The sequence below is a fragment of the Neoarius graeffei genome, chromosome 16, assembly GCF_027579695.1.
Source record: "Neoarius graeffei isolate fNeoGra1 chromosome 16, fNeoGra1.pri, whole genome shotgun sequence".
Taxonomy (NCBI): domain Eukaryota; kingdom Metazoa; phylum Chordata; class Actinopteri; order Siluriformes; family Ariidae; genus Neoarius; species Neoarius graeffei.
This window is the reverse complement of record NC_083584.1, coordinates 53,012,654-53,037,071: the sequence shown is the minus strand read 5'-3', so window position 1 is coordinate 53,037,071 and position 24,418 is coordinate 53,012,654. Positions and strand designations below refer to the sequence as shown.

Sequence of the window (24,418 nt, the reverse complement as noted above, 5' to 3'; positions counted from 1 at the left end):
GTTTTAAACCAAACTTTGTAGCATCTTTAGTGCTTTTAGGAACGGCATTTTCTTTCATAATTTGGAATTCTTCCTCACTTACAGCGACAAAGTGAATGGTCGCTATTTTGCCAAGTCGCTTGAGGTGATCATCGAGAAATAGTCTGAATTTCTCGACCAATCAGTGCACGCGATTTCCTGGACTCACCTGTGTATTTATACTAATATCAATTATTATTCAATAAGTACCATCACTGATTTCAAGTCACACTAAAATAGTACCCTGAAATCATATTTAAAAATAGTTCAAATATGATGTATATGGTTTTAGAAGACACATGACCTTAAACAACTTAAAAGTTTTCAATCTTTTGAAACACATTTTTATTAAAAGCCATTGTTGGTGTGTACACCTGAGCCCTGTATCCATCCAGACATCCAAAATTACTTTCTCATTCATAACAATCAATCAATCAATCAATCAATCAATCAATCTCTAAGCATTCTGTATTCTGTATAATTCCAGAGTCCTTTGAGCATTAAGGGTAGAATTACTCGTGATATAAAAGAGAGAAATAAATACGCAGGGATAAGTTTAAAATTTCACTAAACTGTGAGTAACTAATAAGGTGCATATTGGCAAAACAGACTCCATTATTAAGCCCTTTCAAAACACAATTTTGGCTTTGGTTTACATTTGCCAGACATTTAATTTCTAATCAAAAAAGAAAGGGACAACAAATTAATAAAAAAAAATACATTCTGTATATACTGTATGTGTTTAAGGCAGAAGAGTGAAATAATGAAATAAACTTTAAAATATCAGCAAAACATTATTTACAATACACTTAGTCACATCAAGAAATACAGTCTCATCACTGGACGTACTTTAGTTAAGTCTTTAACACAAAGATACCAACAAACAGCGCTTGAGGAGCAGAGTGGATTGATTTGTTATGATAACAATGAAGCAACCCGAGCCCTGTATCGGGGTTTATATTTGTATTTATACTTATTAATATATATTTATTCTGTAACCAATGCGATCACATCAATATATATAAAACAAACGTGGTCAGCAGTGGTTAATCTGAGCAAGCCGTACAGCAGGTTCCTCATACCTACGGCGAATTTCCTCCAAAGACTCAGCCAGGGTCTTGAACGTTGGCCGCTCTGCTGGTGTGAAGTCCCAGCACTGCTCCATCAACATGTACACCTAAATCGAGGGCAAGACATCAAATTAACAGAGTGTTTGAAACGAAATGGAGAGTTGACCAAGTGTGTGGAACGTTTCACTCTACCTCATGTGGACAGTCTCGAGGGCACGGCAGCCGCCTGTGTCTCTCCAAGAGGTTAATCAATTTCATCACGGTCATCTGACCTTGTACCATTCCCATCATCTCGACATATTTCTATAGCAAGTACATACGAGTGTGTACGATTATTACACTAGTCAACAGATAGTGTACAAAGAATAATATACGACAAATGCTCTCCACAGATATAAAAATATATTGGATAATCATCATTATTATTGAAAACATGATGAGACTGAGGTTTCTGACCGCAGGTGGACTTTGACGATGGTCACAGCGGGTCAGAATCTCATACAGTGTGACACCAAAAGACCAGACATCAGAGGAAAAGGAAAACTTGCTCTCTTTCAGACACTCGATAGCATACCTGGGAAGTAAGCACAAGCACAACCGTCATGACCAGGTCAGTCAACATTGTGATTAAATCACAGTTTTCTGTAACCCACAAAATGTCTCCATAGTTGATTCATTCTGCTGTTTGTTTGTTAACAATCTAGCGTCTAGACCAGCGTTTCTCAACTTTTTTTCAGTCACGGCACTCTTCAGAAGTATGCAAATTCTCAAGGCACCCCTATATAAAATATACGCAGTCGCGCTGACCATACGCTGACCCCGGCAGTGATGTTGTGACATGGGAAAGAGGGCCGTGAGACAAATTTTGATGATGCATGAGGCGGCGGTGATCTGCATTGGTGTAGCTATCGTTTTTTGGAATTTTAATCCATTTTATTTATTTCAATGTTAGAATACCAGTCCCCCCAGGATTCCGCGGGCCTTTTTTGTGATTGTTGCGGGCTAAAATGTCTGATGTTGCAGGGGGTTTTCAAAAAAATTGCGATGAAAGTTGCGGTGTTTTTTAGGTTTTTGTTGCGATTACATTGCGGGAGGAAGTGAAAGTTGCGAGAAATTGTTGCGATTTTCTCTTTTTTTGTGATTAAAATTGAGTGATATGTTAAATATTAAGTTATTACCGAAAAACTATTGATTAAAAAAAACAAAGACACTGAGAAATGGTCCTATAAACAACTTTACCAATATAAAAGATTACCAGGACTAAAAAAAATGCAGAAAACTAGGCTTTACTTATCCAAATGCACCTGTTGGTTCAAAAGTGAAAGTGCAGAGAACCTCACAGTACAACATGAAGTTACCTTAAAGGAGTACGCCACCCCCAGGTGAAATTGAGTCAGTCCCTGCAGTCTCTAGAGTTGGATGAGTGAGCCAAAGCGTTTTGTAGTCGACCCAGCCATTGTCCTGATCTAGAAACGCCCCGGTTAGCTTTAGCTTTGTCGCTGTAATCTGGCGTGTCCAGCTAGCATTGTCGTTGCAAAAGTGAATCAAATAACTCAAGACTTTTTTATAATGATTTCTCATGACCTGTACATTCACATCGAGTACACATCAATGCAAATTAACACGAAGGGATTTACTAGACCAATTTATATCTGGAACTATTTTCGGCCACAGCACAGGCAAAGCACCGCTGCAGGCGCAAAGACACCACGCAGCACCTGAAAACCCTCAACTTCCGTCAATACACCAGCGTGACTACTAAGTTCTCTGCTACTAGCAGTGTTGCCAGATACTGCTGACGTTTTCCATCCCCAAATATGTTCAAAACCCACCAAAATGCACTTGAAACCACCCAACTGGACGAGAAACCGCCCAATCTGGCAACACTGGCTACTAGGCTGACACTGACAGGTGCTGCGTGGTGTCTTTGCGCCTGCAGCGGTGCTTTGCCTGTGCTGTGGCCGAAAATAGTTCCATATATAAATTGGTCTAGTAAATCCCTTCGTGTTAATTTGCATTGATGTGTACTCGATGTGAATGTACAGGTCATGAGAAATAATTATAAAAAATCTTGAGTTATTTGATTCACTTTTGCAACGACATGCTAGCTGGACACGCCGGATTACAGCGACTACGCTAAGCTAAGCTAACCGGGGCGTTTCTAGATCAGGGCAATGGCTGGGTCAGCTACAAAACGCTTTGGCTCACTCATCCAACTCTAGAGACTGCAGGGACTGACTCAATTTCACCTGGGGGTGGCGTACTCCTTTAAAATAGAATATAAATGCCTCAGCTTTCATGTAAGAAAAAAACAACTATTAATACTAGTACTGTGTGCAGGCAGTCTCTCCTGAAGACTAAATTAAACAATAATTATAAACTAATAAAATAAATGGCTCAGGCTTCATAGAAGAAAAAAACACAATTTGAACAGAATCTCACAGTATGATGCTGAAGCTGCCTAAACAATGGAAAATAAAATACCATTTTGGCAAAAATGTTGGCATCCATTAATTTCTTGTATTAAGTAAAAAAAATAATGTAAAGGGCACACAGTTCTTCACTGTAAACATAACACACGTTCAGTCACAGAATTTAAGCCTACAGAAACACTGACTCGCACATGCAGTGTTGCCAGATACTGCTGACGTTTTCCAGCCCAAAATATGTCCAAAACCCGCCAAAATGCACTTAAAACCGCCCAATCTGGCAACACTGCGCGCATGCTGCTTCTCTTGAACGTATACACGGAAGTAAGGCGGAAGGTAGTTTGTCGACGTCACCTCAAGACGACGCCAACGATTGGTCAAATTTGCGGGAAAGTTGCGGTGATTGGATATAATTGCAACACCGCCCTGAATTCGCGGGGATTGGTTGAATTTGCGTTGAAGTTGCAAATCGCAACATCGCGAAATCCTGGAGGGTCTGGAATATATAATTTTTTGACGGCACCCCGAACGAAGGCTGGTCTAGACGGTTGACTTCAAATTTTCAGCGTAGGTGGGTGATGGTCCGTAGATTACCTGATTAAATTTTGGGGTCAAGGTCACTGGAAAGGTCAACCTTTCGGTCAAAATAACACATTTTCCATTAGAACTCAAAAGCAGTTGTTGCAAGACAGATGTTTACTATAATGAGCCTATACCGTAGGAACTCCCATATCATTTGGCACCATGATCGTTGACCTTGAGTGACCCTGAAAGGTCAAACTCGAGGTCACGGATTTTCAGAGGGCTGTAACTTGAAAACGGTTGACGGTAGACAGGTATTTACCCGTAGCGACTTCTAGGAAGTGGATTTTCATAGGACTATAACCTGATAGCTGATGATTGAGAAAGATTACCATGATCAACATATAGGTAGAAAATAAGTGCTGCTGGGTGAGGTTCGGTTTTGCCTGGCAACACTTGTTTATTTCGCATTTCAGTCCCAGTAGAGATACTCAGTGCTGGCTCGATGCATCCCGACTGATTACGACGGTCTTGGAAATGACTCCCCTAAGTTTCAGCTATTCATACTGATGTACAGTTGTAGTCAGAACTGTGGGTGGTAGAAAAGGGCAACTGGACTTGCTTGAAGAATCTTGAAAACGTTTCACCTCTCGTCCGAAAGGCTTCCTCAGTTCTGTCTGACTAATAGGGAGTATCAGATATTTATCCTCTCCTGGATCAGAATCAGAACTCTGATGACAAGTTCATCTAAAGCTGGGCATACACTGTGCGATTTTTTCAATCGCGGTATTCAGCTGCTGCTCACACTGTACGAGTGAATCACAGGGGTAAACAGCACGCAGCTTATGATTCCTGTTCTCACACTATACGATCCGATGCTCGGATCTGATGCTCAGGATTTCAAACCGGTTTGATTTTCATCCGATCGATCGGGAGGAGGTCGTGAGGTGTTAATTGCTTGTCGTTACCCCATGTATACTACACGATCCGAGACGCACGATTGAGCCAAAACTCGGCCCGATCTCCAAAATAATCGCACGAGTGAAAATCGTGTCAAAATCGGGCCAAAAATCGCACACTGTATGCCCAGCTTAAGGTGTCGTTGAGGACTCAGCTGTTTTCGGTGACTCACAGGAGGACAGAGAGAGTCAGCTTTCCATTGATCACCCTAACGGGCAATCCTTTGATCACCCTAATGACTCGCCGTTCACACCCAGCCTCCAGTGACTCACACCAACATGATGCCTCAACGACACCTTAGATGAACTTGTCATCAGAATTCTGATTCTGATCCAGGAGAGGATAAATATCTGATACTCCCTATAGAGATCTTGCAGTCACGTGACCGGAAAGTACACAGCCGCCATCTTGTCGGTAAAAAAACACCGCTGAATACTGCTGCACTTGTGTACAGAATGGATCAATTTCAACCGACGGACTACACGGCTCATTTTTCTAATGAACAGATAACTAGATATATGTCTAAAATAAACGACCTACAGATTAGTGACCCTTATGGCTTACCGGACGGAGTTTTCACGACCGTGTCAGTGGATGTTGAACTGCCAGCGGAATACCCAGACGTGTATAATTACCTCATCAACTTTCCCTCGCTGTTCAGTGGTGAAGCACTGCATGCTTATAAATCTCTGGACAGTTATCTTTACAGAAATTCAGGATTTGTCAGCCCCCCTAAGATGTGGCATCTTGTAAACAAGAAAATAACAATCCTCATTGGACGGGTAAGTCACTTAAGTATTATCTAGTATAGCACTGACCAGCCGATTATAGAATAGAATAGAATAGAATAAGGTAATTCCAGCTGTAATTCCAAATCGTCCGTCTTGTTTACCATGGATCTGCCATTGGAGAGGTAGAGGCTTGGCAGTGGAGATTTGAGTGGCTGTTTTCTGAGCTTAGTCAACAGGCCGGCTCTGCAGCCTCGCTTTTGCTTCCGCTCCCGGCGCCGCCTCCTTCGCCTGCCAGACCCGATAACAATCCACGGAGACCCTGCTGGTCTCGCTATCTCGTCCAGAATGTTGTGCATGCGATGGAAATCGCTACAAACCGTCATTTTCTGCTGGTAACCAATGTCCAGTAAGTCCATACGGTTGTAGTGGATATTGAAGTCCGGTACAGACGAACAACACGCAAAAATACACACAAAAAACATAAAAAAACGTGCACAGGTAGGGAGAGCTTGTAGCCGCAGCCGTTGTAGTAGAATTGTAGTAGGGTTTTCCAGAAGAAAAGGTAGAAGTAGAACTAGAAGTAGAAGGCGGAAATATGGCGTTTGACCGACAAGATGGCGTCTGTCACAATCTGGATTGGCTGTGACGTCACATGCAAGTGCTCCATTAGTCAGACAGAACTGAGGAAGCCTTTCGGACGAGAGGTGAAACGTTTTCAAGAATCTTCAAGCAAGTCCAGTTGCCCTTTTCTACCACCCACAGTTTACTATGACCTGGATGATTGAGAATCTTCACAGACATGTTGTAGTCAGAAGTTTACATACGCTCATCATGGACACGAATGCGATGGTAACATCGGGGTTTCAGTGATTTCTTTGAGCTGCTCTTTTTCTGTGACAATTATTGCATAGCATGCATTTTAAATAGGGAAAAAAGCAAGAATTTGGTGCACAAGTTTTAATTTATTTTGGGTTTTCTGAAATAAACACAGGGTCAAACTTATTCATACAGAGTCAAAAGTTTACATACACCCTCTTAGATTATTAAAGCTGGACGGCCTTTCGATTTCATAAAATCGGTGAAATTTAGTTCCCTCTGAACTTTGGTCATTGTGATGCATGTTTATTTTTGTAATATCTTTAAAAAAAAAAACCAGGCCATTCTGTGGCTGGGAAGTTATTGAATTCGAGGGGATTCCCGAGCAAATAATGTGCATGAAATCGCTCGCTTTGCACAGTCAAGCAGACAGAGGAAGTCCGTATGAGCATGTGCAGGTTTATCTTCTTCTTTTGGGTTTTACGGCAGCTGGCATCCACAGTGTTGCGTTACTGCCATCTACAGGTTTACCTTTGAGCGTGCGCTGACAGTTCCATCATTCTGTCGCTAAACGAACAGCTGATCACACCGAGGTGCTCGCTGACCGCCGATATCTATTAGTTTGGTCCTGTGTTTCCTTTTCTTCGTATATAACATAACGTCTTTTCTTCTCACTTTCCGTTACTGTAGTCGGTCTTTCATGTTTCATTCGCACGCTCACGTCCTCCATTTTTCTCTCCTGTTTCAAATTTGTATCCCGCAATGCCTTGTGTGAACGGGGAAAGCTCACCACGTCATGCATGATATAGTATCTTGAATGAGGTCACGGTGAGGCAAGAAAAAAAATGGCGGAGAATTTAAGGCCACGTGGCTCTAAATTAATTAACTGTTCTTTTAGGGGAAAAAAGTAATAAAATTGGAAGTCTGCAATTTGAATTCAGTAGCTTTCGGTCCACTAAAAAAAAATAATTGGGTGTTGGGGAAAATTCTTTTTATGGCCTAAATTTGAGAAACCTGAAAGGCAGTCTACTTTTAATTCAGTGAAGCTGAACGCTCCAAAATGTCTTAACTTGTCAATGCTTCTTAACTGCCTGCTCGTAATGACTGACTCCAGCTGGCAGCTTCTCTGAGCACAACATAAAAAAAAAGTGTTTATTTGACAAGTTATTGGATAGTGCAGCCACTTTGCCAAGGTCAGGAAATCCCAAGAAGTCCCCCTCAGCTGAGAGGAAACTGGTTCAGATGGTCAGGAACAACTCAGGAACCACCAAGGCACAGGCCTGCTATGAACAGGAAGCCACTGGAACAATGATTACAGTCAAGAGAGTCTTACATCACCATGGACTGAGAGACTGCCGTCCAAGAAAGAAGCTCCTGCTCCAAAATCAATACTTTCAAGCTTGAATAAAGTCTGCAGCTGATCACACGGACAAAGAAAAAAGCCTTCCGGAGGAAAGTTTTGTGGTCAGAGGAGGAGAGTTGTTTGGCCACAATAACCAGAGGTACGTTTGGAGGAGGAAAGGTGAGGCGTTCAACCCCGGACGGAAATAATGAACGATGACTACTTTCGAATTTTTCTGCATAACCTCAAACCATTAGAAACTTGGACGTGTTTCAACAAGACAACGACCTCGAACACATTAAAGCTGGCTGTGGAGGATAAAGCAGGCCAACATTAAGTTTGAAACAAGTCCTGACCACAACCCTTTGGACTTTGCTGAAAAGTCAGGTCCGTATCAGGAAACACAGGAGTTTAATTTAACTCCAACAATTCTGCCAAGAAGGGAGGACAAATATCCAACCAGAATTCGGACAGAAGCTTGTTGAGGGCGAACAAAAGTGTCTGGTCAAGGGGAAACCTGCTAAGCGACATTTCACCAAATATTCGGTGTGCTGGATGTATATTTTTGACCCTTTATTGATTTCAGAAAGATGTATGTACAATCGTTCCGCCCCAGGTTATGTATTCTGATATTACTCCTATAACAACATACACCCATATAAATACAGATGCTCGTTAGATTATCATTCCCGCTCATCATTATATCAATCATTTTAAACTCCGAGCTGCCTTTAAGAATCCTGCCGAGTCGAGCTTTAATGGAGAACCCTGAACGACCTGGGTATTAATCTTAATTTACACATGATCTCTCTACTGAACAACTCTCTGGTCTATTTCACTTTGGCTACTGGTTTCCAACATTACCCGCAATGCAAACTGGAAAGCTCAGGCTTGGGCACAATACGATACAAGTTCAATTCATTCGCCCCTTTCACATATCCCACAATCCACTGCGCGGTTGGGAACTTCCGGTGGCCAGGCCCAGGCTGCTGATAACGGTACAGAAACTAATATTGGACTATATAATCAGTTTCGATGTTCAAATATCAGATGTTCAAGTATTATTACAGGTTTACACTTTCTCACGGATTTTTTCAAGATTAATACTGATCGCACATTTACAATCTGTCATCAGTGTACATGTACGCTGTTAATGCTGTTGGCCAGAGTCATAGTGCTGAGTAGTTGAACGTGCCTTTCGTGTAAAACAACGCAGAGAGTGAAAGTGAAAGGGCTGTATGGGCGATAATATAAGGATGACCGATTAAAAGCTTCTGTGCTGACGAAAAATACCACGGAACCAGTAACTAGACGTAGAAAAGCAACCTAATAACATGACATTTCAGCTTGCAGACGATATTTGAACATCGAAACTGATGACAAATTGTAAAATGTGCAATCATTCTGAGCAGTATTAATCTTGAAAAAGATCTGAGACCATGTAAACCTGGAATAATATTTGGACATCTGATATTTAAAGGAGAGCTGAAGTCATGTTTAAACTTGCTTTATTTCTTAATTAACGTGTTATTCGATTACGTTTTCGGTTTTAGTAACCTTATGTCGTGACTCATATCGGCAACTAATTGCAATTAAATATTATACTTATCGGCCTATTCGGTTTTTAGCCACGTTGAATTTAGTTCGATTGGTCCACGGTAGGCGTCGCTTATCCGCGTGATCTTCACGAGACTTGTGCGAGACTTCGAAGCATCAACCAGGTGTCCGTGCCGCCATTTTGAAAACTGTTTTCCAAACGAAGTATTGCACAAAAACGAGTTTAAATGACGATTACTGCCTACTTTTTTCAAACTTTCCCGATTGCTATCGAAACAAACAAAACTTCCGGCTGGATTACGTCAGCATTCGAAAGAAGGCGCGCGCGTCTTTTGACAACGTTGGCAGATGTTGGTCACTTTGATTTCCGCTGTACGTTTTACTTCTGTCCTACGATGTCTCGCACAGGTCTCGATGAATCTTGTTTACGGCCATCGCTTTGACATATGGACTGATATATTACAACCCCGATTCCCAAAAAGTTGGGACAAAGTACAAATTGTAAATAAAAACGGAATGCAATGATGTGGGAGTTTCAAAATTCCATATTTTATTCAGAATAGAACATAGATGGCATATCAAATGTTTAAACTGAGAAAATCTATCATTTAAAGAGAAAAATTAGGTGATTTTAAATTTCATGACAACAACACATCTCAAAAAAGTTGGGACAAGGCCATGTTTACCACTGTGAGACATCCCCTTTTCTCTTTACAACAGTCTGTAAACGTCTGGGGACTGAGGAGACAAGTTGCTCAAGTTTAGGGATAGGAATGTTAACCCATTCTTGTCTAATGTAGGATTCTAGTTGCTCAACTGTCTTAGGTCTTTTTTGTCGTATCTTCCGTTTTATGATGCGCCAAATGTTTTCTATGGGTGAAAGATCTGGACTGCAGGCTGGCCAGTTCAGTACCCGGACCCTTCTTCTATGCAGCCATGATGCTGTAATTGATGCAGTATGTGGTTTGGCACTGTCATATTGGAAAATGCAAGGTCTTCCCTGAAAGAGATGTCGTCTGGATGGGAGCATATGTTGCTCTAGAACCTGGATATACCTTTCAGCATTGATGGTGTCTTTCCAGATGTGTAAGCTGCCCATGCCACATGCACTAATGCAACCTCATACCATCAGAGATGCAGGCTTCTGAACTGAGCACTGATAACAACTTGGGTCGTCCTTCTCCTCTTTAGTCCGAATGACATGGCGTCCCTGATTTCCATAAAGAACTTCACATTTTGATTCGTCTGACCACAGAACAGTTTTCCACTTTGCCACAGTCCATTTTAAATGAGCCTTGGCCCAGAGAAGACGTCTGCGCTTCTGGATCATGTTTAGATACGGCTTCTTCTTTGAACTATAGAGTTTTAGCTGGCAACGGCGGATGGCACGGTGAATTGTGTTCACAGATAATGTTCTCTGGAAATATTCCTGAGCCCATTTTGTGATTTCCAATACAGAAGCATGCCTGTATGTGATGCAGTGGCGCCTAAGGGCCCGAAGATCACGGGCACCCAGTATGGTTTTCCGGCCTTGACCCTTACGCGCAGAGATTCTTCCAGATTCTCTGAATCTTTTGATGATATTATGCACTGTAGATGATGATATGTTCAAACTCTTTGCAATTTTACACTGTCGAACTCCTTTCTGATATTGCTCCACTATTTGTCGGCGCAGAATTAGGGGGATTGGTGATCCTCTTCCCATCTTTACTTCTGAGAGCCGCTGCCACTCCAAGATGCTCTTTTTATACCCAGTCATGTTAATGACCTATTGCCAATTGACCTAATGAGTTGCAATTTGGTCCTCCAGCTGTTCCTTTTTTGCACCTTTAACTTTTCCAGCCTCTTATTGCCCCTGTCCCAACTTTGAGATGTGTTGCTGTCATGAAATTTCAAATGAGCCAATATTTGGCATGAAATTTCAAAATGTCTCACTTTCGACATTTGATATGTTGTCTATGTTCTATTGTGAATACAATATCAGTTTTTGAGATTTGTAAATTACTGCATTCCGTTTTTATTTACAATTTGTACTTTGTCCCAACTTTTTTGGAATCGGGGTTGTACAGAGCATATTTCAAACACTCATAACTTGCTATAGCAGCAACAAAATAGCGATTGCTCCGATATTTAATAAAATGAGATAAATAGAATTTTGATTATAAAAAACTTGCCTTCAGTTCTCCTTTAAACATCATAACTGATGATGTAGCCCAATATTGGTTTTTGTACTGTTATCAGCAGCCTGGGCCTGGCCACCGGAAGTTCCCAAGTGTGCAGTGGATTGTGGGATATGTGAAAGGGGCGAATAAGGCAACGGTTTGGAAATTTGATGCCGTTGATTCTGCTGTGATTAGATTTAAGAGCCTCTGTTCGATGTGTGACCAATTTGTTCAGAATCTGGCGAAAGCAAAACGCTGCGTACACAGTCTCTGTATACGGTTTATGGACGCAGTTCTGAAGTAATTAAGCATAAACACTGTGCATCTCACCACTCCGATGATTCAAGGCAGGCTCAGGATAATGCGTTTACCTCATTTGGCTGATGATTTTATCCAAAGCGACTTACACTCGAGACAGGATACAGCTGTTGAAGTTTATGGGTCTTGCTCATGGACATGGTGCTGGGATTTGACTTCACATCCTTTGCCTTAAACGCTGAGCTACCCCTGCCCTAATACACTACTGTTCAAAAGTTTGGGGTCACCCAGACAATTTTGTGTTTTCCATGAAAAGTCACACTTTTATTTCCCACCATAAGTTGTAAAATGAATAGAAAATCTAGTCGAGACATTTTTCTGGCCATTTTGAGCATTTAATCGACCCCACAAATGTGATGCTCCAGAAACTCAATCTGCTCAAAGGAAGGTCAGTTTTATAGCTTCTCTAAAGAGCTCAACTGTTTTCAGCTGTGCTAACATGATTGTACAAGGGTTTTCTAATCATCCATTAGCCTTCTGAGGCAATGAGCAAACACATTGTACCATTAGAACACTGGAGTGAGAGTTGCTGGAAATGGGCCTCTATACACCTATGGAGATATTGCACCAAAAACCAGACATTTGCAGCTAGAACAGTCATTTACCACATTAGCAATGTATAGAGTGCATTTCTGATTAGTTTAAAGTGATCTTCATTGGGCGGCACGGTGGTGTAGTGGTTAGCGCTGTCGCCTCACAGCAAGAAGGTCCGGGTTCGAGCCCTGTGGCCGGCGAGGGCCTTTCTGTGTGGAGTTTGCATGTTCTCCCCGTGTCCGCGTGGGTTTCCTCTGGGTGCTCCGGTTTCCCCCACAGTCCAAAGACATGCAGGTTAGGTTAACTGGTGACTCTAAATTGAGCGTAGGTGTGAATGTGAGTGTGAATGGTTGTCTGTGTCTATGTGTCAGCCCTGTGATGACCTGGCGACTTGTCCAGGGTGTACCCCGCCTTTCGCCCGTAGTCAGCTGGGATAGGCTCCAGCTTGCCTGCGACCCTGTAGAACAGGATAAAGCGGTGAGAGATGATGAGATGAGATGATCTTCATTGAAAAGAACAGTGCTTTTCTTTCAAAAATAAGGAAATTTCAAAAAGTGACCCCAAACTTTTGAACGGTAGTGTATGCGTGACGGTTCCCTATCCATAAGGTTTACTGATTCTAAGGAATACCAGCTGAGTGATACATAATTCACACATTAACTGGTAAACCCCCCGATATCTCTGTGCTGGTGTGTAACGCCTCCTCCACCACCTAGCGGTCACCTGTCCATCTGTATGCTCTGTCCAAAGAGTTTGCGTTCCAAAGCTTTAACTTTCATGCTAATTCTGCCATCAGTACCGTCGCACTTGTCACGTCATGGATCGCTAACTAGCTGAGCCGAGTATCTGCCGTAACTCAGCACTTGTGTGTCCGGTAGCTGCGTTCTAGAGCTTGGAGTCGAACGTTTGCTCTCTCTACTACTTCTTACTTTGGATTTTTCATCGTTATGACTCTGGGCAATGATGAGGTGAGAAAAGAAGCTCTCTCTCTCTTTTCTTCTTAGGCAAGAATACCGAAACCAGATCCTTATCCATTATACCTGAGGTTGTTTACAGTTTTTCTTCCTATTAAATGCCACTGTACCTGCACGAACAACGTCCCCCTGTGACATCAGCGCTGCAGGTAAACTTCTCACAGGAAAAACACAAATGCAGCACCAGCACCATTAAACACCACGAGTATTTGAATAAAAACATATTTAAAAGTGCTTCAGACTGGTGTTTTCCTTCAAGGCACACATAATCCATCCCCTCCACCTGCCACTCAAACTAACCAGAACACAGGGCTGTCGCCATCTTCCCGAACCCGGTAATACATCTCGCCCTCAGGAATGTACTTCGTCAAGCCAAAGTCACCGATCTTCACTACTCCCTCGTTCTCCATCAGAACATTGCGAGCAGCCAAATCCCGATGGATGTATCTTTTCGAGTGCAGGTAATCCATTCCCTATTGAGGACGAAGCACCGTGCGATAAGTTCATCAATCACTGTCCTTTGAGGACCAGAAATTATTCATCATGTCATTTTCTCAATGAACCGGTGAAGACGCACAGCATGGTTTTGTTTACCTGGCAGATCTGTTGGGCGAAGAGCAGATTCTGTGTGAATCCCAGTCGGTGTTTGGGCAGGTAGTCTCGGAGGCTGCCCAGCGGAAGGTACTCCATGATTAGCTGGACCACCTGACCACCTGAAATATCATAATCACTCAAGATTACAGAACAAACAAGATCTACTGCTCGCTTACGTATCCCCCCCGTTCTCGCTTATATCAGAACGCAAGCCATCAAAGGAATAGGACACTTATTATGAAGGTTGACTTCAACAGATAATTAACCCTGAAACAAGTAAGTAAAGAGCAGTCTCTCTCCCCAGGGATTTCAAATAGCATCCTGGTAAACTGCCATTTTGAAATAGCATCAAAAATCCATTCTATATGTTTCGTAAATACATTCAGTCGGTAAACAGGAAGTCGATGTGCGACAGACCTGAAAACGGTATACACGGTATAGAACCCCAAGCTGAATCTCGGTACCAAATATCAAGCAGTTGTGATTTATAGTTGCTGAAAAAAATGTTAGGAAATTTTGTAAATCCACGCTATATGTTTCGTAAATACCAGGGTTTTTTTCTAGAAAAATTTAGTATAAGGGCGCTCAACATGGCGAGGGAGCGAAGCGGGGGGGGGATGGTGCCGGTTGTCTGTCCCCCCTCCGCCGTGAGAAGCCTTTGAAAAATTGAGGCTCCAATGGGACATTCTGAGGCTATCTGACAGGGAAATTGTAACAAATTGTCTGTCAACATTGAAAAAGAAAGAAGTAATCATCTTCTGCCCCGGACAGTCTTTGGCTTTCTTCTGTTTCATGCCACGGGATGACATCTTTAAATGCCCAAGTGTCAACAAAAACAACTCGCGAACTACTTCTGTCAAAAACTCCCGCACCGGTGGGTGAAAGGTCATTCAGTCTCGAGAGATCTCGCTCTAGAAGTCAGCTGACCTTGTATGTAACCCATGTCAAATCTCGCGAGAGCAGCTGCAGATTGCATGTTGTGCAGTAGCATATAAGTGCATGGCCTAAGTGTGACCTGGGGTTCAATCGGCATTTCGGTAAGGGGGCGCATGCCGAGAGTAAGAGGGCGTAGCAGCCCTGTTCCCCGGTTTAGACGAAAGCCTGAATACATTCAGTTGGTAAACAGGAAGTTGATGTGGGACAGACCTGAAAACGGTATACAGTGGTGCTTGAAAGTTTGTGAACCCTTTAGAATTTTCTATATTTCTGCATAAATATGACCTAAAACATCATCAGATTTTCACACAAGTCCTAAAAGTAGATAAAGAGAACCCAGTTAAACAAATGAGACAAAAATATTATACTTGGTCATTTATTTATTGAGGAAAATGATCCAATATTACATATCTGTGAGTGGCAAAAGTATGTGAACCTTTGCTTTCAGTATCTGGTGTGACCCCCTTGTGCAGCAATAACTGCAACTAAACATTTCCGGTAACTGTTGATCAGTCCTGCACACCGGCTTGGAGGAATTTTAGCCCATTCCTCCGTACAGAACAGCTTCAACTCTGGGATGTTGGTGGGTTTCCTCACATGAACTGCTCGCTTCAGGTCCTTCCACAACATTTCGACTGGATTAAGGTCAGGACTTTGACTTGGCCATTCCAAAACATTAACTTTATTCTTCTTTAACCATTCTTTGGTAGAATGACTTGTGTGCTTAGGGTCGTTGTCTTGCTGCATGACCCACCTTCTCTTGAGATTCAGTTCATGGACAGATGTCCTGACATTTTCCTTTAGAATTCGCTGGTATAATTCAGAATCCATTGTTCCATCAATGATTGCAAGCCATCCTGGCCCAGATGCAGCAAAACAGGCCCAAACCATGATACTACCACCACCATGTTTCGCAGATAGGATAAGGTTCTTATACTGGAATGCAGTGTTTTCCTTTCTCCAAATATAATGCTTCTCATTTAAACCAAAAAGTTCTATTTTGGTCCCATCCGTCCACGAAACATTTTTCCAATAGCCTCCTGGCTTGTCCACATGATCTTTAGCAAACTTGTTTGAGCAGCAATGTTCTTTTTGGAGAGCAGTGGCTTCTTCTTGCAACCCTGCCATGCAAACCATTGTTGTTCAGTGTTGTTCTGATGGTGGACTCATGAACATTGGCTAATGTTAATGTGAGAGAGGCCTTCAGTTGCTTAGAAGTTACCCTGGGGTCCTTTGTGACCTCGCCGACTATTACACGCCTTGCTCTTGGAGTGATCTTTGTTGGTCGACCACTCCTGGGGAGGGTAACAATGGTCTTGAATTTCCTCCATTTGTACACAATCTGTCTGACTGTGGATTGGTGGAGTCCAAACTCTTTAGAGACGGTTTTGTAACCTTTTCCAGCCTGATGAGCATCAACAACGCTTTTTCTGAGGTCCTCAGAAACCTCCTTTGTTCGTGCCATGATACACTTCCACAAACATGTGTTGTGAAGCTCAGACTTTGATAGATCCCTGTTCTTTAAATAAAACAGGGTGCCCACTCACACCTGATTGTCATCCCATTGATTGAAAACACCTGACTCTAATTTCACCTTCAAATTAACTGCTAATCCTAGAGGTTCACATACTTTTGCCACTCACAGATGTGTAATATTGGATCATTTTCCTCAATAAATAAATGACCAAGTGTAATATTTTTTTCTCATTTGTTTAACTGGGTTCTCTTTATCTACTTTTAGGACTTGTGTGAAAATCTGATGATGTTTTAGGTCATATTTATGCAGAAATATAGAAAATTCTAAAGGGGTCACAAACTTTCAAGCACCACTGTAGAACCCCAAGCTGAATCTCGGTACCAAATATCAAGCAGTTGTGATTTATAGTTGCTGAGAAAAACGTTAGGAAATTTTGTAAATCCACGCTATATGTTTCGTACATACATTCAGTCGGTAAACAGGAAGTCGATGTGCGACAGACCTGAAAACGGTATACGCGGTATAGAACCCCAAGCTGAAGTTTGGTACCAAGTGGCTATCATTTGTGGTTGCTGAGAAAAAGGGTGTTTTGGATGGACGGAGGTAAACCAGTATTTTACCCCCCTCAGAGCGGGGGTATAAATACTAATATAAAAAGAAAAACAAAAAGAAAAAAGTCATCCAAGGGAGTGAGTTTTATCTCTGTTCTTCAAAGAACGATATTATGAATGGTATCATATGGCAAGAATGGAGAGCTGAAGAACTCACCCAGTTCAGTGCAACAGCCTTTATACTTGACAATGTTGTTATGGTAGACAGATTTGAGGATTTCAATCTCCTTCATCCAAGAGTCATGGAGGTGATTGCCTCCTTCCTGCTTGAGGGTTTTCACTGCCACATACTCTCCAGTGCCATCGTTAGCGGGGTCATACACGTACAGCATCACTTTCCCAAAATGGCCCTGAAGAAAAAAAAAAAGGAAACGCTGAATAGGAAAGCCATGCTCTTTAACGCAACTTTAGACAGGAGCAAACTAACCTCTCCCAGGTCTCGGATCTTCTTCAGGTGCCGCTTCAGGAAAATACTGGGATCTCGGTCTGGCAGCGCCTCGCAGTCAGAGGAAATGTCCGGGTCTGTTATTGATAAGCAAAACCATTATTGTGTTCTGGTGAAAGAATGCCAGGACATATTGAAACAAAGATGGACAGAATTCAGGCGCAAGCAGCACAAAACTAACTGGAAAAGTGCTAGTATGGTTTAAAAAAAAAAAAAAAGAGAGAGAGAAAGCGTTAAAGCCTACTCTTTATCTGTATTTCTGTCAGTTCCCGTAGAATGGTCCTGAATGATGGCCTGGCTGCTGGGTCATAGGTCAGACACATGCTGATGAAGCTGGCCAGCTCCTGAGATGAAGGGACTGCCAGGCGGCTCTGGGTCTCATAGAAACGCTCTTTCTGTCATGAAAGGATGGTTTACAGTCAGCAACGTTTTCTACACATACAACCTCGATTCCAAAAAAGTTGGGACAAAGTACAAATTGTAAATAAAAACGGAATGCAATGATGTGGAAGTTTCAAAATTCCATATTTTATTCAGAATAGAACATAGATGACATATCAAATGTTTAAACTGAGAAAATGTATCATTTAAAGAGAAAAATTAGGTGATTTTAAATTTCATGACAACAACACATCTCAAAAAAGTTGGGACAAGGCCATGTTTACCACTGTGAGACATCCCCTTTTCTCTTTACAACAGTCTGTAAACGTCTGGGGACTGAGGAGACAAGTTGCTCAAGTTTAGGGATAGGAATGTTAACCCATTCTTGTCTAATGTAGGATTCTAGTTGCTCAACTGTCTTAGGTCTTTTTTGTCGCATCTTCCGTTTTATGATGCGCCAAATGTTTTCTATGGGTGAAAGATCTGGACTGCAGGCTGGCCAGTTCAGTACCCGGACCCTTCTTCTACGCAGCCATGATGCTGTAATTGATGCAGTATGTGGTTTGGCATTGTCATGTTGGAAAATGCAAGGTCTTCCCTGAAAGAGACGTCGTCTGGATGGGAGCATATGTTGCTCTAGAACCTGGATATACCTTTCAGCATTGATTGTGTCTTTCCAGATGTGTAAGCTGCCCATGCCACACGCACTAATGCAACCCCATACCATCAGAGATTCAGGCTTCTGAACTGAGCGCTGATAACAACTTGGGTCGTCCTTCTCCTCTTTAGTCCGAATGACACGGTGTCCCTGATTTCCATAAAGACCTTCAAATTTTGATTCGTCTGACCACAGAACAGTTTTCCACTTTGCCACAGTCCATTTTAAATGAGCCTTGGCCCAGAGAAGACGTCTGCGCTTCTGGATCATGTTTAGATACGGCTTCTTCTTTGAACTATAGAGTTTTAGCTGGCGACGGCGGATGGCACGGTGAATTGTGTTCACAGATAATGTTCTCTGGAAATATTCCTGAGCCCATTTTGTGATTTCCAATACAGAAGCATGCCTGTATGTGATGCAGTGCCGTCTAAGGGCCCGAAGATCACGGGCACCCAGTATGGTTTTCCGGCCTTGACCCTTACGCACAGAGATTCTTCCAGATTCTCTGAATCTTTTGATGATATTATGCACTGTAGATGATGATATGTTCAAACTCTTTGCAATTTTACACTGTCGAACTCCTTTCTGATATTGCTCCACTATTTGTCGGCGCAGAATTAGGGGGATTGGTGATCCTCTTCCCATCTTTACTTCTGAGAGCCGCTGCCACTCCAAGATGCTCTTTTTATACCCAGTCATGTTAATGACCTATTGCCAATTGACCTAATGAGTTGCAATTTGGTCCTCCAGCTGTTCCTTTTTTGTACCTTTAACTTTTCCAGCCTCTTATTGCCCCTGTCCCAACTTTTTTGAGATGTGTTGCTGTCATGAAATTTCAAATGAGCCAATATTTGGCATGAAATTTCAAAATGTCTCACTTTCGACATTTGATATGTTGTCTATGTTCTATTGTGAATACAATATCAGTTTTTGAGATTTGTAAATTATTGCATTCTGTTTTTATTTACAATTTGTACTTTGTCCCAACTTTTTTGGAATCGGGGTTGTACATACATACACAATTTTTTTTATATCCATCACAATACACACACACTCAATATACAGGGGGCTGCAAAAGTAGGTATACAGTAATGAAAAACAAAACGTTCACACAAAATGTTACTTTACTGATTATACAAACATATCAGGGGCGGCATGGTGGTGTAGTGGTTAGCGCTGTCGCCTCACAGCAAGAAGGTCCTGGGTTCGAGCCCCGTGGCCGGCGAGGGCCTTTCTGTGCGGAGTTTGCATGTTCTCCCCGTGTCCGTGTGGGTTTCCTCCGGGTGCTCCGGTTTCCCCCACAGTCCAAAGACATGCAGGTTAGGTTAACTGGTGACTCTAAATTGAGCGTAGGTGTGAATGTGAGTGTGAATGGTTGTCTGTGTCTATGCGTCAGCCCTGTGATGACCTGGCGACTTGTCCAGGGTGTACCCCGCCTTTCGCCCGTAGTCAGCTGGGATAGGCTCCAGCTTGTCTGCGACCCTGTAGAACAGGATAAAGCGGCTAGAGATAATGAGATGAGATATCACTAATAAACAATTATAATTAATGAATTAAATGAATTCTAGTACAGGTAGTCGTCGATTTACGACCTATGCGACTTAGGACCGATCGACTTTACGACCGTCTGGTTATGACTGGCAAGTGTTTCCCAGCTGAGCTAGCTGAGCGTACTACAGTTTCCACCCCAGCTCCTGGCAGCACCTCTCGCCGCGTACAACAGTTTCCGCCCCAGCACCGGGCACATGCGTAGTCTCTCTCGCGCTCCCTCGCGCACTCCGTCATACAGTTTCCGCCCCAGCTCCTGGTTTATGAAACGAGCAAATGCTCCCGCCAGCCCGAGCGCTGCAACAGCTGATGATGATGTAGACGACCCACAGCCAAGCACCAGTGATGCCAGCGGTCACTAAGTTTTGTATTTTGCTATGTTTTACATTTGTATTTTGGTATGTTTCAAACTAAAATGTTTTCTACTTTTCACACCTGTATTTTGTATTTTTTGTTTTGCACATATTAAACGGATTGTACTGTACGCAGTGTAGTATGCAGTGTTTGACTTAAACCAAATAATGAGCCGAGGTAATGAAATAAGAAAATGTTGATAAAATAAGACTTTAAGATGATTACAATATCATTACACATCACAACATACTTACGTTCATTTAACACAGGCCCACTTACGACCAGATCGGTTTACGACCGGTCAGTCGTAAGTCAACTTTTTTGGAATCGGGGTTGTATAGGAAGCGTATAAGCTCATAACGTAGGCTGATGGTGTACCTCTGGCAAAGTGCTGCCGCTCATGGCCAGATCTCCGTTGTTGCAGATTTCCAGCAGTGTGGCTCCGAAGCTCCACTTATCTGCAGCACTGCCGATTACAGCGCCGCAGAACACGCACTCTGGTGCGATCCATGGAATGCGCTCCACTCGTTCTGCAAGTACAACGCACAGTAGAAATCAAAACAAAAACAAATCGACCCACCAATTATAAAACGGACCAACCAGATGTCTTTCGTGCTGCATTGCTTTCTCGGTGACATGATTAAAAGGTGAACACAGGAGGAACTGAACACAACCACCAGGAAGAAGTGGTTAGCATTAAGCTTCCTGTTGCACCACTGATTATGAACAATAACTGATAAATGCACACTGGTGAGACAGTAAGAGTTCTCACACAGGAACTGGGTCTGTGGTCAAACAGCTCGCTCAAACTGTCACAGGGAGGAAGAATGATTTCACACTTGACCAAGTTAAGTTTTGCTGCCAGTCTTGAAGTAAAGGTGCAGGAGTCAGTTGTTTTTTTTTTAAATTTCACACTCGGACAAATAATCTGGTAAATACGCATAACACGATACAAGAGCTTTTCAGTAGCAACAGTGTGACAAAACAGCGTCGTATTTACATCTCTAAAGAGCAAACCGCAGGACAACGTGCTTAAAGCAGATACGCAGAACCATGGCCTCACTTTTTGTTTACAAACACCTTGAGACCTCAAGAATGGCACAGGAATAGTTTTAAGCGTTAACAATAAATCTAATATCGTAATTTTTACGATTAAAGTGATTTATATAGGTAGCGGTCTGAGTGAATGACCTTGACGTCCATAACATCACAGCAGGAAGTCTATCGGTCTCATCGCCATTTCCACCATACTAAAACACAGAGCTGACTGCAACTCCGATCCTCCATTTTGAGCTAATTTATCGCCATGCCACGTAGATGTGTTGCTGGTCGGTGCAGCAACACGACAGAAGGTGGATTTACGTTGCATTCATGGCCCAAGAATGTTCAAGCTGCAAAGATTTGGACACGTTTTGCGAGAAGTCCACGGGCACATTGGGCGCCTACGAAGTGGTCTCTCCTCTGCTCTGCACATTTTACTGAAGACTCCTAAGAGACCTCTGATCTGTTGAGGAGCGTTGGCTATAAGCCCGTATTGAAAGAGGGTGCAGTACCAACAATTAAAGGAAAAGAAAACTACAAGAAAAGGAAAGTATTTCTTTTATTTATTTATTTTTTTTAAGAAAAGGAAAGTTCAGTTGCACCAGTTCTCCCGGAGTGAGCCGAGGGTTGTTGGTAAAACCGAACGGGACGTGACATATCGCTCAGGCAGTGACCTCCCTGCGGTTGTTGCTAAAACCGGTGACGTTCCGCTCCGTCCCGGGTTTTAGTAATTGCCTGAGCAGAGCAGTAATGGCGGAGTACTCAGTATGGAGAAAATAGAGAACGAGTGGAGCAGCCGTCTGATTTCTAAACTGGATATCTTACGTGGAAGAAGCGAATGAACAGAGAACTGAACGAACAACTGAAAATCAGTTTGTTTCAAAACAATCGGCCACAAGATCGGCCTTCAAGAAGCGAGAACGCAGACGGGTAAGCTCCGACTCTCATTTGGATACAAAACAACAAAAACAACACGTTGTTTACCTGCATTTAGATTAATACATGTAACTTGTAGTGTGTGTTTAAGTTAGCGGTATAAGATTATTTAATTTGCTTCAGAATGTGATTGTCTCAGTTCATCTGATTATTTAATTAGCCTTTTACGTTTTATCAGTGAAAATGCATGCATGTACATGTATGCTGCATAAGTTATAACACCCATCCTGTTTTAATAAGAGTCAACCCACAATCAATGCAGTCAAACCGGTCTTAGTTGAGCAAGTCGGTAACGGGATTTCTTACTTTCACCATAAATTTTTAGGACTTTGGTCTGTAGCTGTAAAAGGCCTCGGCCTTAAAACCAGTTATCGCTGTGACGTCACGCACTCAGGGCTGGCTGGCTCAGCGGGGCAGCTCAAATGCCAACTCTGCCGTCGATTTTAACTCTCAAAAATATATATATTTTTAAAATTCCCATTTCTGCAGCATACAAGAGTCAAGGATGGAGATACTATCCACTCAGAAATTTATTTAAAAATAAAGGCTCTGCGTGGCAGCACGGTGGTGTAGTGGTTAGTGCTGTCGCCTCACAGCAAGAAGGTCCAGGTTCGAGCCCCGTGGCCGGCGAGGGCCTTTCTGTGAGGAGTTTGCATGTTGTCCACGTGGGTTTCCTCCGGGTGCTCCGGTTTCCCCCACAGTCCAAAGACATGCAGGTTAGGTTAACTGGTGACTCTAAATTGACCGTAGGTGTGAATGTGAGTGTGAATGGTTGTCTGTGTCTATGTGTCAGCCCTGTGATGACCTGGCGACTTGTCCAGGGTGTACCCCGCCTTTCGCCCGTAGTCAGCTGGGATAGGCTCCAGCTTGCCTGCGACCCTGTAGAAGGATAAAGCGGCTACAGATAATGAGATGAGATGAAAGGCTCTGCGTATCTGCTTTAAGGTAAAACCTCCTGAAATGGCATGAGGGCAAAAGCTTGAGAGAAACCAGACTCAAAAGGGAAACGCGTCCTCTTCTGGGTGACAGCGGACTAGAAATCATTACTCTTATACAATAACACACGATAAAGTCAAACAATAGCATGTTCTGCTTAAAAAACATGTTCAGGATGAGCATCGCAGTCTGGATGATTAAAGCAGCAGTGTGTAACTGTGATGTCCCGTACCTCCACGCGAGAGTGCAGTAAGAGCTATGCCCGGGTCACTCAGCTTCACAAACGGAAACGTGCCCTCCTCCAGTCCCTTGCGAGCAACCAGAATATTCTTTGCACAGACATTCCCATGAACCAATCGCTTTGTTTCCTGAAGGAAAAACAAACATTTTTAAAGAAATGCATTGTAAATTATGGATTAAGAAATCATCTGATCACTTTATATATCAAATCCAACACTGTGATCGGTTTCCCATGAACTGTTTCATGCTTACAAGATAGCAGAGTGCACTGGCCAGCTGTTTTGCCACCGTAAACTTCCACTGAGGTGTCACACGGGCCTTCTCCTTGTGCAGGAAGACATCTAGGGGGCCAAACTCGACAAACTCCTCCACCATGATGTCTGTTCAGACACGCAAAAAAAAAACCCTTCTAGGTGGAAGTAAACTGAAATACATTGAAATCTGTGGTTCAAGTAGCTCTATATAATAACGCACAGTACCCTCCATAATTATTAGCACCCCTTGTAAAGATTAGCTTAAAAAAAAAAATCCACCTTTTGGTAAAGTCGCTTCATCTCACACTGAAAAAAAGAGAAAAATCTCATCTCATCTCAGTATCTGTAGCCGCTTTATCCTGTTCTACAGGGTCGCAGGCAAGCTGGAGCCTATCCCAGCTGACTACGGGCGAAAGGCGGGGTACACCCTGGACAAGTCGCCAGGTCATCACAGGGCTGACACTAACACTACGTTCACACTGCAAGGCTTAATGCTCAATTCCGATTTTTTTGTGAGGTCGTTCACATTAACAAATATATGCGACTTGTATGTGATCCTCAGTATGAACGAAAA

General features: G+C 42.7%; 1 protein-coding gene across 2 annotated transcripts in view; it reads right to left on the bottom strand.

The window, feature by feature from the left end:
- Positions 1 to 336: 336 nt before the first annotated feature.
- tyk2 (tyrosine kinase 2) overlaps positions 337 to 24,418 on the bottom strand; it is an 86,015-nt gene continuing 61,933 nt past the window's right edge. For both annotated transcript variants that reach the window (XM_060943171.1, XM_060943172.1), the window contains exons 14-24: positions 23,843 to 23,970; positions 23,583 to 23,718; positions 20,816 to 20,967; positions 17,741 to 17,891; positions 17,479 to 17,573; positions 17,209 to 17,401; positions 14,028 to 14,146; positions 13,734 to 13,906; positions 1,545 to 1,662; positions 1,281 to 1,391; positions 337 to 1,195 (exon numbers count right to left, since the gene is read on the bottom strand). In XM_060943171.1, the coding sequence (XP_060799154.1) occupies positions 1,055 to 1,195; positions 1,281 to 1,391; positions 1,545 to 1,662; positions 13,734 to 13,906; positions 14,028 to 14,146; positions 17,209 to 17,401; positions 17,479 to 17,573; positions 17,741 to 17,891; positions 20,816 to 20,967; positions 23,583 to 23,718; positions 23,843 to 23,970 (1,517 nt within the window). In that variant the 3' untranslated portion in view covers positions 337 to 1,054. The remainder of the gene's footprint in view (positions 1,196 to 1,280; positions 1,392 to 1,544; positions 1,663 to 13,733; positions 13,907 to 14,027; positions 14,147 to 17,208; positions 17,402 to 17,478; positions 17,574 to 17,740; positions 17,892 to 20,815; positions 20,968 to 23,582; positions 23,719 to 23,842; positions 23,971 to 24,418) is intronic.